We start from the raw sequence: 17,449 nt of genomic DNA on the forward strand, positions 1-17,449 counted from the left end.
CAGCGACGATATGTTGTTTGTGAACACACCGTGCCCTCAGCTGCTCTGAACTGTTTGTAGCTTTATCTTCAGGTGCGACAATAAGTCAGTCTTTCTGCTGTATTTCAGGTGACGAGTGGAGCGACTGCTTTGTTCCCACCTGGAAGTTCTCTGGATCAACCGGGCAGCGTACTGGTACGCTACACAACAACTTGACTGTCTGTATGTGGACAGAGTAGTACAGAGTAGTACAGTCTGTAGTAGGGCTGGGGATCGCCACTGATTGAATTTGGTTAGGGATTCAGTTCCCAGGCCAATTAAGCTTGGATATGAAAGAGTTTCTCAGAGACCTAATGCTGTAAATCATACAAGGAACCCTCTAACCTGCTGCATTATTAAAAATACTAATGTTGACGTTAAGAATTGACCCCAGAGCAGTTACATAGCGACAGAAAAAGCACAGTCTTTATTGCGGAGACAGTATACCTAAGCCATACTTCTGTGAAAATGGCCATGGCAGAAGCTCCAACTTTAGAGCATTACTTATCATGACATGGGTTCCTTAGATCATAGTTTAATTTCATATGATACCAATATCTCTTAAAAGATGGATCTCAGGATTGTATGAATCAATATCGGATCATTCAAAAGGTGATTGATCGATTTGTTTTTAGTCTGAAGTGATACTGCTGCGCTGACTAAACGTGCATGTGTTCCAGTGGCTGAATACTCTGGACAGTAAAGAGATTTACAGTCAGGTCATCGACCATCTGCCCGATCTGGAGCTGCTGACCGGTGACAGCTTCCAGGTACACACTCGAATACACTCTCCAGCTGTCAGAAACACGACCAACACTCGACAGTTCATAGTCAACTATACACGCTGTTGTAACTTCCTGTTCCCAGAGGAAGCTGGCCCATCATCGCTGGTTGGTGAGTTTTACGTTTGGAGACAGAAGCCCCGCCTCCAACGAGTACAAGAAGCTACAAGCGTTCCTCCGAAATGACCACATACAGGTACATGTCTGTCTGTCTGTCTGTAGCTCTCTCTCTGTCTGTGTCTGTAGCTCTCGGTCTCTCTCTGTCTGTCTGTCTGTCTCTCTCTCTGTCTGTCTGTAGCTGTCTGTCTGTCTGTCTGTAGCTCTCTGTCTGTCTGTCTGTAGCTCTCTCTCTGTCTGTGTCTGTAGCTCTCGGTCTCTCTCTGTCTGTCTGTAGCTGTCTGTCTGTCTGTAGCTGTCTGTCTGTCTGTAGCTCTCTGTCTGTCTGTAGCTGTCTGTCTGTCTGTAGCTCTCTGTCTGTCTGTAGCTCTCTGTCTGTCTGTAGCTGTCTGTCTGTCTGTCTGTCTGTCGCTAGCTGTCTGTCTGTAGCTGTCTGTCACTCTGTCTGTCTGTCGCTCTGTCTATAGCTCTCTGTCTCTCTCTCTCTCTCTGTCTGTCTGTCTCTCTGTCACTCTCTGTCTGTCTGTAGCTCTGTCTGTCTGTCTGTAAGTCTAACTGTCTGTCTGTCTCTCCAGGTCGGCAGAGTCGACTGTACAGCAGACTCAAAGTTGTGTCAGTCACTCTACATCCATAACCCCTGTGTGGCTGTCTTCAAAGGACTGGGGATCCACGACTTCGAGATCCACCACGGTTGGTACCACCGACTCAAATGAACTCCGGACCATTAGTCCGGACATTGTCCGGAGTTCCCCTTTCTCACATGTTGCACCCAACAGGGAAATCCCCCGTTTGGTTTAGGCGAGGGGTGGCGCCTGGATAGTGCGTGCAGGAGGCCGGACACGAGGCAGATTACACCGCGGTCAAGGAGCCGGTTCATAACTTTGGTCAGTCCTTCCAAAAAATGCGGAGTTTTTTTGTGATTGTTGCGGGCAAAAATCCTTGATTATGCGTCACGTTTTCTTAAAAAATGCGATGCGGGATATTTATGCAGTTTTATGCAATGAAACTGCGGGAACTTGCAAAAACTGCTGTTTCATCGTGGCTTCATCGCGGGGTTTGCAGCTTTTAGATGATGTTCACGTCGCGTCACTTCATAACGTTCTCATGGCAACAGGGGAAAACGGCTGCTCTTGTGACGTAAACGCAACATTTTTCAACTTTCTGCTAAGATATACGGGACGAAAACGCGCGGATTATGAAATCATGCAAGCCCCGCATATTTTGCGCGGAAATCGGCAATTTATTTGCATAAATATGCTGACTTTGGCTGATTATGCATTGAATTATGCCATCGCATAATCACGTTTTTCTGGAGGGACTGTTTGGTCGTAAAAAAACATCGAGTCTTTTGCCGTTGCTTGACTTTGTCTGACGATTTTTTACAGAAGTTCCAGAATCTCGTCGTCTCTCCAGTTAGATGTTTTCTTGGCGTCTTTGTGTAAATCACCGGTCTTCTTCTTCACCCTCGGATGTTTGATTTCTTCCGGTTTCGCACCAGCAGCCTGAGAGAAAACATCAGCAGGCCCACCTTGCTGTGAATGCTCTAGCCAATAAAAAAAAAAAAAAAAAATGAAAAGAAAATGCTCATTTCAGTTTTTTCAAAGCCCAAAGTGACTTCAGATGTTCCAGCTAGTCCTGTCTTGCAACAACTGATTGGTCTGCGCGGCCGTGGCTTGGTAACGTTGCATTTCCCCCCCCGACTCATTTCCTGGTTCTCTTTCTCCGTAAATATGAAATCAAGGAGAGGGTTAACCTTTACGGCTCCAGATTACACACCGTGGTCAGAAAGAACAGGAGAGACACTTTGTCCCTCTCACTATGACTCTAGAGTCACTACTCGCTCTGAAGCTAATCACCGTCACTCTCTCACTCGCTCTTCCACACACACACACACACACACGCAGACAGACACACACACACACACACACACACACGCAGACAGACAGATACACACACACATACACACACACAAAGACACACACACACACACACACGCAGAAGACTAAATCAGCCTTTAAACGTATAATAGATTCGCAAAATAGTTGTTGATTTGAACGTTCTGCTGTTTGACTCATCTTTTTTCGCTCTAGTGTGCTTTCTGTCTGTATAACATAAGTGTCTGTCTGTCTGTCTGTATAACCTAAGTGACTGTCGTCTGTCTGTCTGTATAACCTGACTGTCTGTCTGTATAACCTGACTGTCTGTCTGTATAACCTGACTGTCTGTCTGTCTAACCTGACTGTCTGTCTGTCTGTCTGTCTAACCTGAGTGTCTGTCTGTCTAACCTCACTGTCCGTCTGTCTAACCTGACTGTCTGTCTGTCTAACCTGACTGTCCATCTGTCTAACCTGACTGTCTGTCTGTCTAACCTGACTGTCTGTCTGTCTGTCTGTCAGTCTAACCTGAGTGTATGTCTGTCTAACCTGAGTGTATGTCTGTCTAACCTGAGTGTCTGTCTGTCTGTCTAACCTGAGTGTCTGTCTGTCTGTCTGTCTAACCTGACTGTCTGTCTGTCTGTCTAACCTGACTGTCTGTCTGTCTAACCTGACTGTCTGTCTGTCTAACCTGACTGTCTGTCTGTCTAACCTGACTGTCTGTCTGTCTAACCTGACTGTCTGTCTGTCTAACCTGACTGTCTGTCTGTCTAACCTGTCTGTCTGTCTGTCTAACCTGACTGTCTGTCTGTCTAACCTGACTGTCTGTCTGTCTAACCTGACTGTCTGTCTGTCTAACCTGACTGTCTGTCTGTCTGTCTAACCTGACTGTCTGTCTGTCTGTCTGTCTGTCTAACCTGACTGTCTGTCTGTCTAACCTGACTGTCTGTCTGTCTAACCTGACTGTCTGTCTGTCTAACCTGACTGTCTGTCTGTCTAACCTGACTGTCTGTCTGTCTAACCTGACTGTCTGTTTCTATAACCTGACTGTCTGTCTGTCTGTCTAACCTGTCTGTCTGTCTAACCTGACTGTCTGTCTGTCTGTCTGTCTAACCTGTCTGTCTGTCTAACCTGACTGTCTGTCTGTCTAACCTGACTGTCTGTCTGTCTGTCTAACCTGATCTGTCTGTCTGTCTGTCTAACCTGAGTGTCTGTTTCTATAACCTGACTGTCTGTCTGTTTCTATAACCTGAGTGTCTGTCTGTTTCTATAACCTGAGTGTCTGTCTGTCTAACCTGTCTGTCTGTCTAACCTGACTGTCTGTCTGTCTAACCTGACTGTCTGTCTGTCTAACCTGAGTGTCTGTTTCTATAACCTGAGTGTCTGTCTGTATAACCTGACTGTCTGTCTGTATAACCTGACTGTCTGTCTGTATAACCTGACTGTCTGTCTGTTTCTATAACCTGACTGTCTGTTTCTATAACCTGACTGTTTCTATAACCTGACTGTCTGTCTGTTTCTATAACCTGACTGTCTGTCTGTTTCTATAACCTGAGTGTCTGTCTGTCTGTCTAACCTGAGTGTCTGTCTGTCTGTCTGTCTAACCTGAGTGTCTGTCTGTCTAACCTCACTGTCCGTCTGTCTAACCTGACTGTCCGTCTGTCTAACCTGACTGTCCATCTGTCTAACCTGACTGTCTGTCTGTCTGTCTAACCTGACTGTCCGTCTGTCTAACCTGACTGTCTGTCTGTCAGTCTAACCTGACTGTCTGTCTGTCTGTCTGTCTGTCTAACCTGACTGTCTGTCTGTCTAACCTGACTGTCTGTCTGTCTGTCTGTCTAACCTGACTGTCTGTCTGTCTAACCTGACTGTCTGCCTGTCTGTCTAACCTGACTGTCTGTCTGTCTGTCTAACCTGACTGTCTGTCTGTCTGTCTAACCTGACTGTCTGCCTGTCTGTAGGTAAAGACGTGTTGTACAACATCGTGGGTTTTGCGAGGGACAGCGTTCGTGCCCACGTGACGACCCTGAGACCCGACAACTTCCCTTCAGACAGAAAGGAGCCCTGGCTGGTCGACTTCTTCGCTCCGGTTCGTAGCAAATTACTTTCAGCGGAAGATGGATTTCCATTGATGACACTTGGTTCTGTTAATGTATTCAGGCTTTTCTGTAGTGTTGACAAGCAGACAAAACTAAACTGCCCCTGTTTAGTTACTTACAAATGCATATCCGATCATCTTAGAAGGAATCGATGCACAGCCCGAGCCTGAAATATTTCTATATGTGTTGTGAATTTGTGGTTTTCATCCGCAGGAAAGCACAGCAACAGAAAAAAACCCCTCACATGGCTCTTCATAAACACACAGGTGGAAATGCCACGTCATTACCGATAGGCTTGATTCAACCTCAGATAGTTTTATACTTCACACATTGCTGCTTGATGACCCAGCCCGTCTGACTCCCTGTTTGCCTTCAGGGCAGGTGATGGTGTTACACCTCCAACACAAACAGAGAGAGAGACAGACGCAGAGAGAGGCTGGCAGGAATTAACTACTTTGTTATAGTATGGTGGCAACAGGAGGAAATAATCATGTTTGTTCAGTGTGGTTGTCTGAGCTACTTCTCCAGAGTCAGTGTGTTAGCTACAGTAGATGGCGGTCGGCACGCCCCCAGTTTAGAGAAGCAGACAGGAGTACCGACACGGAAGATAAGCAACGTCCTGCTGTGGACGGGGGGGGGCAGCAGCTAAATGCATTTTAGACACCTGAACACATCTATATCAGTTTAAGTGGACACTATAAACAGCAGCAACTCCCGTGTTCTGCGAGGTAAAATGTCTGTTTTTGTCAAAGGAGTCTGGTGGCTTTGAAGAGAGCAGAGATAACGGCTTCAGTTCCCCGTCGTAAAGGGCCGTCTGACAGCAGGGTGAAGCTCTGGAAATATTCTAAATATAGCGTCCACTTAAACTCATATAGATGTGTTTTAGGTCGAAAGAATCCGAATGAGTGCTCAATGAGAGAACCTGAAGCTTTGTATTTGTAAATGGAGGGTTATTATGTATACTCAGGCTGTCACAGAGACCTGGACACGCATTAAGAAAAACAACTCTTGGGATTGAGATATTCATTTTAATAAATGTTTGATTCACGTGTGCAGTGGTGTCCTCCGTGTCGCGCTTTGCTGCCTGAACTGAGAAAAGCATCAATCCAGTTGGCCGGACAGATGAAGTTTGGTACTCTGGACTGTACCATCCACCAAAACCTCTGCTCTACGGTGAGCGCATACACAGCTGGACTGTACCATTAATTATAAGTAAGAGACGGGTACGTACCACAGATAGGATTGATCACTTATTGTGTCTTTCTCTCTGTTTCTCAGTATAATATTCAGGCTTATCCCACCACGGTGATCTTTAACGGCTCCTCTGTTCACGAATACGAAGGACAGCATTCAGCTGACGGCATCCTGGAGTTCATACAGGTACCGCTACATACCAGTGGCATACTAAGGCTGTGTTCACATCACCAAAAGGGGATCCGGCGATTTTCCACAGGGTTGTGTTGCGGTGGGAGTGTGACTTAAATGGTAGTCTCGCAAAATATGAATCACGATTTTTGTAGCTTTGATATTGATATCACGATTCTCTGCCACGATTTTTTTCTAACGAAGTGTAATGTTTATTGCACACGTGAACCATGACAAAACAAATTGGCAGTACCAAACATTTGTTTTTTTGGCACCTATAGCACATTGCCCTAGTCTGGCTATCACCAGACCAAGCTCAATCTTTTAAGATTGAACATCAGTCTGGGGAGTCTGCTCTGTATTTTCTACTGAACAAGAGGCGTGATAAACGGGCGTAGTTCAAAAGCCTCTGTACGCAATTGGATAGTCCTTCAACCAATCAGACCAACGATCCGGGTGACGTAGCATCAACGGCTTGCTGCGCTTCGGTGGCCGCAATGTTGAATGTAAACAAAAAGCTGCTTGGTCGCTTCTCTATCGTCATCGTTTTAAACCCGCCAATAGCGCGGCAGGTGGATAAGCCAGTTTGTGATTGGTCCCCGCCGATTTGTAACGGAAGCAGGATATAGTCTCGGGAAGGAATTTGTTTTGGTGGAACATGTGTACGTTCAAGAGTAGTTTTAGTCGTGCAACAGAAAACTCAGATTGGACAGATAGTCTAGCTAGCTGTCTGGATTTACCCTGCAGAGATCTGAGGAGCAGTTAACCATAGTCCTCACAAATCCACCAGAGGTTAGAACGCCAACACAAAGACAGAGGAAGGGGACGGACATCTGGTCGAAATGAGGGACATCTGGAATTAAAATGTCGTGGGTATTGCCTACTTAAATGGCCCATTTGTGTGACGTCCTGTTGTTTTCTCTAACCCTGCTAACGTAGCACAAGTAGACTTTATATATTTCACAATTACTGTTTTCAGTCAGATCGTTTATTGATCTCGCCATTTTAAAACAGTCAGCTGTTCCACAAACTCCCGGGCAGTTCAGAGCTTGTGTTTGGTGTTTTACTTTCTTGTGGCAGAGATGGAGGCAGTGATGTTTCCTGTTCCCTGTACGGGACTCTCACACCGCCTCAAAACACAACAAGTCTGATCCATGATTGGCCACCGCAAGGACTTTGGGTTGCGTTTCTCCAAAAGTTGAATTGGTCTCAACTTTTTTACGCCGCAGGCAGCTGCAGTTTTTTTGCGTGTCCCCCTCCCTGTGGCCCCCGCTGCCGCAGCCTAAACACACTACCCCCATTCACAATACATGGAAAGACCTACGTTTTCGCCGCACCGTCTGATGGCCGACGCAGGCAACGGGAATGCAGCACAATCCAACATAAAACACGCTACTCCTATTGCTTTTTGCTGGCTCCTTCTCAAGAAATGGTTTCCACAACAAAAAAAAAAAGGTTGGATCAAAACCGAGTGAAGAACATCTTTGTCTGAACGAGATGTATTTTGGTCTCTGCAGGATCTGGTCAATCCGTCCATGGTGGTCCTGGATCCTTCCAGCTTCAGCGAGAGAGTTAAAGGTAAAACTAGTTCCCCCAGCAACCGATGGTTCTGCTACTTACTAGAGCTTAGATCAGGCCCAAAAAAATCCAGCCCGACCCGAGCCCGTGCACGTTGTGTCCGAGCCCGGCCCGGACATATAGGAGACTTTCTTGTCTCCATCACCTAATTAATACTGTCCTTCACCACGGTCTGCATGCTGACGCACTGGCCATGAACAGTGCTGCAGATGGGGGAGGTGCGATGTAGCTCAGTTTACCTCACACTCAAGTCAGTGCAGGACATAGCCTACACCCAGAGCTACGGGAGAAGCTGGAGAGGCAGAGCTTTCTCCCCACCGAATAAGGCCAATAAAGTAATGATTAAAAAAACACAAATGCTTGATCAAGGGCCCGGCCCGGCCTGGCCCGGGGATAGCGGCGGAAAATATCGGCCCGACCCGACCCACGGGCCAGGCAGAGAATCTAAACTCTACTACTTACTAACTGTTAGACCAGGAGCTGGCTGCACAAACAGAGCTCTGTTTTTTTTTCAGTAGAGCGCTTCTGGTTAAAACCAAAGGTCTTTGCAAATTTAAACACAGCTGTTATTGAGCTGTTTTGCTCTGTTAGCACTAGGGCTGCGATATATTGTAATTTAAACACATTGCCAAAGGCTGCGACATACAGCCATAGACACTTAGAGTTTTTTCACGCGAGCCGCGGGGCGTTCAAACAGCCGGGCAGGAAGTGAAACAGCGAGAGCATCCATTCAATTTACCAAAAGCTTCTCTTCTGTTTTTCTCCGGATGTGTTGTTTGCAGGTCGAGCTGAGGGGCAGATCTGGGCGGTGGATTTCTACGCTCCGTGGTGCGGTCCCTGTCAGGCTCTGCTTCCAGAGTGGAGACGCATGGCCAGGGTACATCACACGTTAGACAGACAGACAGACAGACAGACAGTTGTGTTCAGAATAATAGCAGTGTGTTTAAAAAAGTGAATAATGCTCAAAATCCTTAGAATAGCTTTTAATTTCATAATATAATATATAATAATAAAATGCATTGGGAACATTGCACATTCAATTCCAAATCAAAACATGACCAAAACTGATCAAGTGTGTGTTATACCTTTACAGAAAGTGAAGAAAAAGGAATATTAGGCTGTTCAAAAAAACAGCAGTATTTGCATTTCTTTTTACAAACTCAAACATTTACTGTATGAACTGAAAAATGTCTCGAGGGTTTGCTCATCTTTGAATCGCTGCACTAATATTTAGTTACATAACCATTATTTCTGAGAACTGCTTCACATCCGTGTTGCATGGAGTCACCTGTGAACAGGTATTCCAGCCCAGGACCATTGAGCTACGTTCCACAATTCCTCTGCATTACTGGGTTTGGCCTCAGAAACAGCATTGTTGATGTCACCCCACAAGTTTTCTATGGGACTGAGGTCTGGGGATTGGGCTGGCCACTCCATAACATCCATCTTGTTCATCTGGAACCAAGACTTTGCTCTCTTACTGGTGTGTTTTGGGTCATTGTCTTGTTGAAAGACCCATTTCAAAGGCATTTCCTCTTCAGCATAAGGCAACATGACCTCTTCAAGTATTTTGATGTTTTGAAACTGATCCATGATCCCTGGTATGTGATAAATAGGCCCAACACCACAGTATGAGAAACATCCCATAACATGATGTTTGCACCACCATGCTTTACTGTCTTCACAGTACTGGGGCTTGAGTTCAGTGCATGGGGGTCGTCGGACAAACTGTCTGCGGCCCCTAGACCCAAAAAGAACAATGTTGCTCTCATCAGTCCACTGAATGTTGCCCCATTTCTCCTTTGGCCAGTCAATGTGTCCTTTGGCACATTTCAGCCTATTCAGAACATTTCTTTTTTTCAGCAATGGGACTTTGCGGGGGCTTCTAGCTGATAGCTTAGCTTCACATAGCCTTCTTCTGATCCTAACAGTACTCACAGGTAACTTTAAGTCTTCTTTGGTTTTCCTGGAGCTGATCATTGGTTGAGCCTTTGCCATTTTGGCTATTCTTCGATCCATTTGAATGGTAGTTGATCGTTTTTTCCCACGTCGTTCAGGCTTTGGATGCCATTTCAAGGCATTTGAAATCATTTTCTTCTTTATATGTTTTCCCCTCTCCAATCAACTTTTTAATCAAAGTCCGCTGTTCCTCAGAGCAATGTCTGGAACGACCCATGTTGCTGAGTATTTCAGTGTGAAATACACTATAACCAGCATGCACAACATTTGCTTCCTTCCTTCCTTAAATATGGGCCATAACTGACACAGAATCAATCACCTCACTAACTGAACACAACACTGCTATTATTTTGAACATGCCCCTTTCAATTACAGATTCAGTTACCCAGAATGAGCAGCATCATGTCATGACTGTTGGGTCTGGTGGTTTTCTATGACTCTACAACACTTAGTAAATTATTTGCCATGTAGAAATATCACTTCTACCAAAAAAATTGATTTATGAGGTTAGTGATGTTGGACTGCTATTAATTTGAACACAGCTGTGTATATATACACACCATACACACTGAAACAACCTGGGCTGTGCAGAGAAAACCAGCCCAGAGCTGTTTGACTCCAAATCATCTGTGTTAAACATCCTGCAGAGAAAAACGGCAGCAATAAATATGTAAAGACCTGTACCAACACCTGCAGGTCGTTGTTTTGCGTATTTAAAAATACAGGCTATCACGTAAAGCTGTGAACTGGCAAATGCTCTAAAAGTAGAGCGCAGGCATCCAGTCTAGCAGAACGGTGTGCTCCTGCTGTTTTGGTTTGACAAAGACATCAGCCTGAAATAATTTAGCAAACCGTTTGTTACACTTGCAGTTTTAAAACGAAACTTTATTTGTCACATCAAGGTCAAGGTAACTGTAACAGCCAGTTAGCACCACTGGTATAAATGTCCTCAGGTGCAACCTGGAAGCACATACAGTTTTTGACTTTAAATGTAGTGGCCAAGCCCAAGCTTTAAGCCCCTGAGGTGCTGTTCCACGGGTAGAGTAATTGATGCACTTTTTACCTTTTTGATGTGTGTGTGTGTGTGTGTGTGGTCAAAAACTGTATGTGCTTCTGGGTTGCACTTGAGGAACTAAAGATTGGTTCATATTTATACCAAGGGCACCAATTGGCTCTTACATTAACTTAACATTACATTACCCAAAGGTAGATTTGGTTTACAGTGGGTGTTGAGTGGATCATCCTCCTTTTACACACACACACACACACACACACACACACACACACACACACACAGTACAATGTAGTGACATTTAATTACTGCATTTATCCCCATCCTAAGTATTAGGATGCAGTGGACAGCTGTTTGTATAGCACCCGGGTAGCAACTTTGGGGTTCACCAATCTTGCGGCTGAAGGGCGACCGCTCTACCCTCCGAGCCACAAGCCCCCTGCTTTGTGGAGCAGACGTGAAGAAGTGGTGTCACTTGTCCAACCTTTCTGTCTCTCACCCTGCAGCTGCTGTCAGGTCAGATCCTGGTGGGCTCCGTCGACTGTCAGCGCTTTCAGTCCTTCTGTCAGGGCCAGAACGTCAGGGCGTACCCTGAAATCCGCCTGTACCCCGGCAACACCCGGCAGTCAGATCGCTTCATGTATGTACCACACTTTGAAATACTCTACTTAACTTCCTGTATACAATCAAAATAAAAATAAAAGTACAGCAGTATTCTCAGCTTCATGTAGTAAAAGTACAGCAGTATTCTTAGCTTCATTTAGTAAAAGTACAGCAGTATTCTTAGCTTCATGTAGTAAAAGTACTGCAGTATTCTTAGCTTCATTTAGTAAAAGTACAGCAGTATTCTCAGCTTCATGTAGTAAAAGTACAGCAGGATTCTTAAGTTCATGTAGTAAAAGTACTGCAGTATTCTTAGCTTCATTTAGTAAAAGTACAGCAGTATTCTCAGCATCATGTAGTAAAAAGTACTGCAGTATTCTCAGCATCATGTAGTAAAAGTACTGCAGTATTCTCAGCTTCATTTAGTAAAAGTACAGCAGTATTTTCAGCTTCATGTAGTAAAAGTACAGCAGTATTTTTAGCTTCATTTAGTAAAAGTACAGCAGGATTCTTAAGTTCATGTAGTAAAAGTACAGCAGTATCCTTAGCTTCATTTAGTAAAAGTACAGCAGGATTCTTAAGTTCATTTAGTAAAAGGAAGTTTTTGTCGCATCAACATTTTTGTATTTCATTTTTTTCCGTTTTCCCGCATCTTTTCATTGTTTATTTCACTTCTGCGAAGCTTTTTTGTTGCTTTTTTGACATTTCTGTTGATTTTTTTTGTGTATAGTCAACATTACTGACAATGTATTGATCAAATGTTAACTTCTTTAGGTATTGTATTAAAAAACACAAGGTACGCGCCGGGTCCGGATCACGTTGCCGTTGAACATTTTTGGCTTATTGATCCTGTTGTGTCTGTCTGTGTGTGTCTGTGTGTGTCTGTGTGTGTCTGTGTGTGTGTGTGTGTCTGTGTGTGTGTGTCTCCTCAGGAGTTATAATGGCTGGAACAGGGATGCCCAGTCACTGAGATCATGGGCACTGAGGTGAGACACTTTCCTTCTTTATTCTCTTGTCTTTCTCGTGTCAAAAGAATCAAATGACTGGGTGGATGTGGAGTCCTATAGATGTGTTCATTCAGCCTCTCTTTTCTTATGCAACAGTTACAGCCAAAACACACCGGGCGCGGAAGCGCCGCGAAGCGGAGCTATTTTAATTTCGGCGCCGATGTTATTCAATCTGTCCGTTCATACCAGCTGCGATCAGGCGCAGAGCGGCCGCGCCAGCCGCAGCGCCGCAGCGATCGTTTTTTGCGAGCGAATGTGTCCAGCCAGGCAGGTACTTGCATACAGGAAGGCCACAGTGCAGCCGGATACTTTACAAAAATAAAATTAAATTTCAAAATAAAACACCCAGGCGCCATTGGGCACGAAGCTACGCTTCGGTGTGTTTTCGCTGTTATTTTTGTTTTTGTATTTATTGTTTATTTCATATTCATGTTTAATATGTTTGTTTGTTTGTTTATGTATGCAGCATTCACCAAGGCAAATTCCACATAAGTGTAACTTATTGTGGCAATAAACCCTTTTCTGATTGTGATTGTGTTGTCTTGTTTGTGTGCAGCTCTTTACCCAGAGCGTCGGTGGATCTGACTCCAGAGTCCTTCAGGTCTCTGGTTCTGTCAGGCCAGGATCACTGGGTTCTGGATTTTTACGCTCCGTGGTGTGGACCCTGTCAGCACTTTGCCCCGGAGTTTGAAACCCTGGCTCGGGTGAGACACCTTTTTTTTCTTTTTTCTTTCTCTAAATACATTTCTGTTCTGTTCTGTGGTTTTTCTAAGAGACAAACAGACAAACGAGACCCGACTCTTCTAGCAGCTACAGGCTGTGACAGGAAACGTAAAGATGTTCTCTTGTGTGATTGACAGAATCTTAAAGGGGAAGTTCGAGCGGGGAAAGTGGACTGTCAGGCTCATCATCAGACCTGTCAATCGGCTGGAATCACCGCCTACCCAACCGTCAGATTCTACCCGTACCTGGGAACACGGAGGGTGAGACAGACGCGCAGAAATAAAAGGCTTCAGCTGTCCAAACATCACCTTTTTCTTAGTTAACTTACCAGGACATGAGACGCAGTGTTCCATAAAGCCCAGTTCAGACCAAAGATTTGCAACGAGACGAGTTTGAACTTGCAACTTCTTACAACGAGCCGGTCTGCAGCGCTCTGAAAGCTGCCAGTTCACACCAATGAGACGAGACGATGTATCATCTCCATAACAACGCCTCTTTGTACTTCCGTTCTAACTTCCAACTTTTAGGCTTTTTGTAGCTGTATATATCATTTGTTTCGTCTAAATATGAACGTGGATAACGTTAGCGATATTGGGATGCTTGTTAGTGATGAATCGGCGAAAACGTGTTTTATTTCTCTGATTTACGGCTTTGTTCTAACGCCGCTGGGCGCGCTCTCTCTCTTCAGTCTCTCTCCATCTCGCGCAACCATATAACGTTACCGTGCTTTCAGGCGGTCGCTGAGGCTGCGTCTAAATCTCGGCCATTTCAACCAGCTGTTTGTAACACAAAAATAAAAAGGATTATGGATCATTTTATTTCTATAGTTTATAGCTGACTTTACCAGCTGTCTTCTCTATTGGCTGTTGAAACAGGAGACGTCTCTTACGTCCTAAAACCAGCCTCTGGAGACTCCACCAGCTGTCTTCTCTATTGGCTGTTGGAACAGGAGACGTCTCTTACGTCTGTGTGTCTGTCTGTCTGTCTGTCTGTCTGTCTGTGTGTGTCGACAGCATGAACACAGCGGAGAACACATCAATAGCCGGGACGCTGACGTGATCGCTGACATCGTCAGACAGCGACTACAACAGCTGTCGCCGCGGTTACACAGCAAACGGAAGGTAAGTCGCTGTTCACCTTAAAATTTTAATAAACACAAACCATCAACTTGGAAACAAAGGAACAACTTCCTCACCGTTTAATTACAAAAAGCTAACCAGGGTACCTGCGGAGTCTTAAAACTCTTAAAGTGCTCATATTATTCTCATTTTCAGGTTCATAATTGTATTTAGAGGTTTTATCAGAATATGTTTACATGGTTTAATTTTCAAAAAACACCATATTGTTGTTGTACTGCTCATTGCTGCAGCTCCTCTTTTCACCCTGTGTGTTGAGCTCTCTGTTTTAGCTACAGAGTGAGACCTCTCACTTCTGTTCCATCTTTGTTAGGAGTCGCACATGCTCAGTAGCTAGGTAAGGACTACTAGCCAGTCAGAAGCAGAGTATGAGGGCGTGCCCTGACAGTAGCTAGGTAAGGACTACTAGCCAGTCAGAAGCAGAGTATGAGGGCGTGCCCTGACAGTAGCTAGGTAAGGACTACTAGCCAGTCAGAAGCAGAGTATGAGGGCGTGTCCCTGACAGTACCTAGGTAAGGACTACTAGCCAGTCAGAAGCAGAGTATGAGGGCGTGTCCCTGACAGTACCTAGGTAAGGACTACTAGCCAGTCAGAAGCAGAGTATGAGGGCGTGCCCTGACAGTACCTAGGTAAGGACTACTAGCCAGTCAGAAGCAGAGTATGAGGGCGTGCCCTGACAGTACCTAGGTAAGGACTACTAGCCAGTCAGAAGCAGAGTATGAGGGCGTGCCCTGACAGTACCTAGGTAAGGACTACTAGCCAGTCAGAAGCAGAGTATGAGGGCGTGCCCTGACAGTACCTAGGTAAGGACTACTAGCCAGTCAGCAGCAGAGTATGAGGGCGTGCCCTGACAGTACCTAGGTAAGGACTACTAGCCAGTCAGAAGCAGAGTATGAGGGCGTGCCCTGACAGTACCTAGGTAAGGACTACTAGCCAGTCAGCAGCAGAGTATGAGGGCGTGCCCTGACAGTACCTAGGTAAGGACTACTAGCCAGTCAGAAGCAGAGTATGAGGGCGTGCCCTGACAGTACCCTAGGTAAGGACTACTAGCCAGTCAGAAGCAGAGTATGAGGGCGTGCCCTGACAGTACCTAGGTAAGGACTACTAGCCAGTCAGAAGCAGAGTATGAGGGCGTGCCCTGACAGTACCTAGGTAAGGACTACTAGCCAGTCAGGAGCAGAGTATGAGGGCGTGCCATGCTAGCAGCTAGGCGAGCATTATAACGTGTGTTCCAAAGTGACCACGTTTGTCTCTGAAGTAAAGGCTGGACTACAATAGAGCTGTTTGGAGCAGTTTGTGAACAGTGTTTTCTGTTGGAGATGGTAAGTCCCTTTGGGGGGGACTTTGGGCTTTTTCACTTTGTAAACCTATAACATGCACAAAAACAGATATATAACACAATAAAGGAAAGGGAAAAAGCCAAAAAGCAAAATATGTGCCCAGGTGTGGGACAATAGACAATCACTTCCCAATAGGAGTGTCTCTCAATCAACACACGTGTCACTTGTGCAGCATTTGACACTCATACCAGCAATCAACATCCCAATTCAATTTCAATACTACATACAACAATTTCATATCTTTATCAAGGATATACAGTGACTCACAGTGACTTGTTGCCACTTAACCTCTAACAATACTTGGATTTGTGTTTCCATGGGTGCAAATGCATCCATCCATTCCGTTTACATTGCTATAATACATCCATTTCATTTCTACGTACTCGCATAGCTTTCAATTACAATACGAATTCCGATTCACACATAATAAACACAAACCAGACAGAGAAGTCTGACGGGGCTGGGGGGGGCTTTGTTTTTCTCTGCAGGACGAGCTCTGATGATCTTCGGGTGCTGCTAGGAGAAAGACCTGCAATCTGATTGGTCAGGGAGGGACAGAGGTGGATTTTGATTGGTCCGGCACAATGATCAATCGGTCAACACTCCTTGAGAAGAACGACACAGAAACTGCTGTGTGGAATGTACTGAACACTTCTGCCTTGATTTTATCTGTTTTATTTTGTCTCCATCGTTTGTATTTACTCTATGAAGTAAAACTGTGAGACACTGGACATGTTACTGACACACACACACACACACACACACACACACACACAGAGCCCAATGTTGACACAGTATTGTATTTTATTCATGTAGAAACTGTTGGAAATAAACGGTGTGTTTCTGTTAAAGGATTTCGACAGTCACATCAGCTTTACAACATGTACTGCAGTTTTAATTCAACTTCTAACCCTTCTATTATAAATTGAAGTATTAAAGCAGTTCCACGGTAAGAATCTGTGTTTCTCCGACGCTGCTGGGCTCGTCGGCGGAAGGGGCTGCGAGCCGAGCTGCCGCTAACGTTTGCACCGCTTGTTTCTCTGATAAGTTAAGATCCAGACTAAAATCCTTCATCTGGTTAAAATACCAGAGTTAAAAACCACCAAGATCAAAAAGTGGCTTAAAACTGGATTCATGACAGCTTCTGGAAGACAACGTGCTCAATGGCGATGTGACGTCATCGACAGGCGACCAAATGTAACGGAGCGTTACCTTTGGACATCGTTGGAAACATTTGGGATAATGTAAGTTAACAACATTTAGAACATAGGTTGGGTCATTTTAATGCAGAAGGAAACATCTTGTATCTTTAACTTCTAATTTAATTCAAAGTTATTCTTAATTTGACCAGCAGGTGACGCTGTTTACGCTCGTCGTTCTTCTGGGGGGGGGGTTCTGCTGAAAACTGGAGATCAAACCAGAATGGATTTATGTTTTAGGTCAAATGTGTTTGGACTTGGTTTAGCTCAGGATGTCTCGTGATCCGATGGATTGACAACCCGTCCGTGATGCATGCTGGGAACTTATGTGACTCGAAACGTGCGTAGTGTACAAGATGGATGAAAAGCTTTAGAGAAGGGCTGTCAAAATGAGCAAATTGATTATTCTGAAATGATCAATGTGGAAAACAAGCCGTTACATGTAATATAGATTGTTTAATGCACAGCTTTTGTGTTGATTGATTGTTAGCTGTGATTTCACATTTATACAAAAGTGAGAATGGGATTAATTTGATCCCAAAAAACACAATAATACATTGGCAAGAAAGCCAATAAAAACTTAGTTTTGGTAGACAGCCCTTGGTCAGGTCTTCTGACGGTGGACCAACAGAAATAA

At 44.8% G+C, this 17,449-nt stretch overlaps 1 protein-coding gene across 1 annotated transcript in view; it reads left to right on the forward strand.

The window, feature by feature from the left end:
* dnajc10 (DnaJ (Hsp40) homolog, subfamily C, member 10) overlaps nt 1-16,729 on the forward strand; it is a 28,609-nt gene extending 11,880 nt beyond the window's left edge. The window contains exons 11-25 of the mRNA XM_078262688.1: nt 109-174; nt 699-788; nt 886-996; nt 1,493-1,607; nt 4,753-4,880; nt 5,947-6,063; nt 6,169-6,270; nt 7,773-7,833; nt 8,616-8,710; nt 11,311-11,444; nt 12,340-12,393; nt 12,971-13,118; nt 13,275-13,397; nt 14,151-14,258; nt 16,102-16,729. Of these exons, the coding sequence (XP_078118814.1) occupies nt 109-174; nt 699-788; nt 886-996; nt 1,493-1,607; nt 4,753-4,880; nt 5,947-6,063; nt 6,169-6,270; nt 7,773-7,833; nt 8,616-8,710; nt 11,311-11,444; nt 12,340-12,393; nt 12,971-13,118; nt 13,275-13,397; nt 14,151-14,258; nt 16,102-16,113 (1,464 nt within the window). The 3' untranslated portion in view covers nt 16,114-16,729. The remainder of the gene's footprint in view (nt 1-108; nt 175-698; nt 789-885; nt 997-1,492; nt 1,608-4,752; nt 4,881-5,946; nt 6,064-6,168; nt 6,271-7,772; nt 7,834-8,615; nt 8,711-11,310; nt 11,445-12,339; nt 12,394-12,970; nt 13,119-13,274; nt 13,398-14,150; nt 14,259-16,101) is intronic.
* The last annotated feature ends 720 nt before the right edge of the window (nt 16,730-17,449 follow it).

This window comes from Sander vitreus, chromosome 11 (genome assembly GCF_031162955.1).
Source record: "Sander vitreus isolate 19-12246 chromosome 11, sanVit1, whole genome shotgun sequence".
Classification (NCBI taxonomy): Eukaryota; Metazoa; Chordata; class Actinopteri; order Perciformes; family Percidae; genus Sander; species Sander vitreus.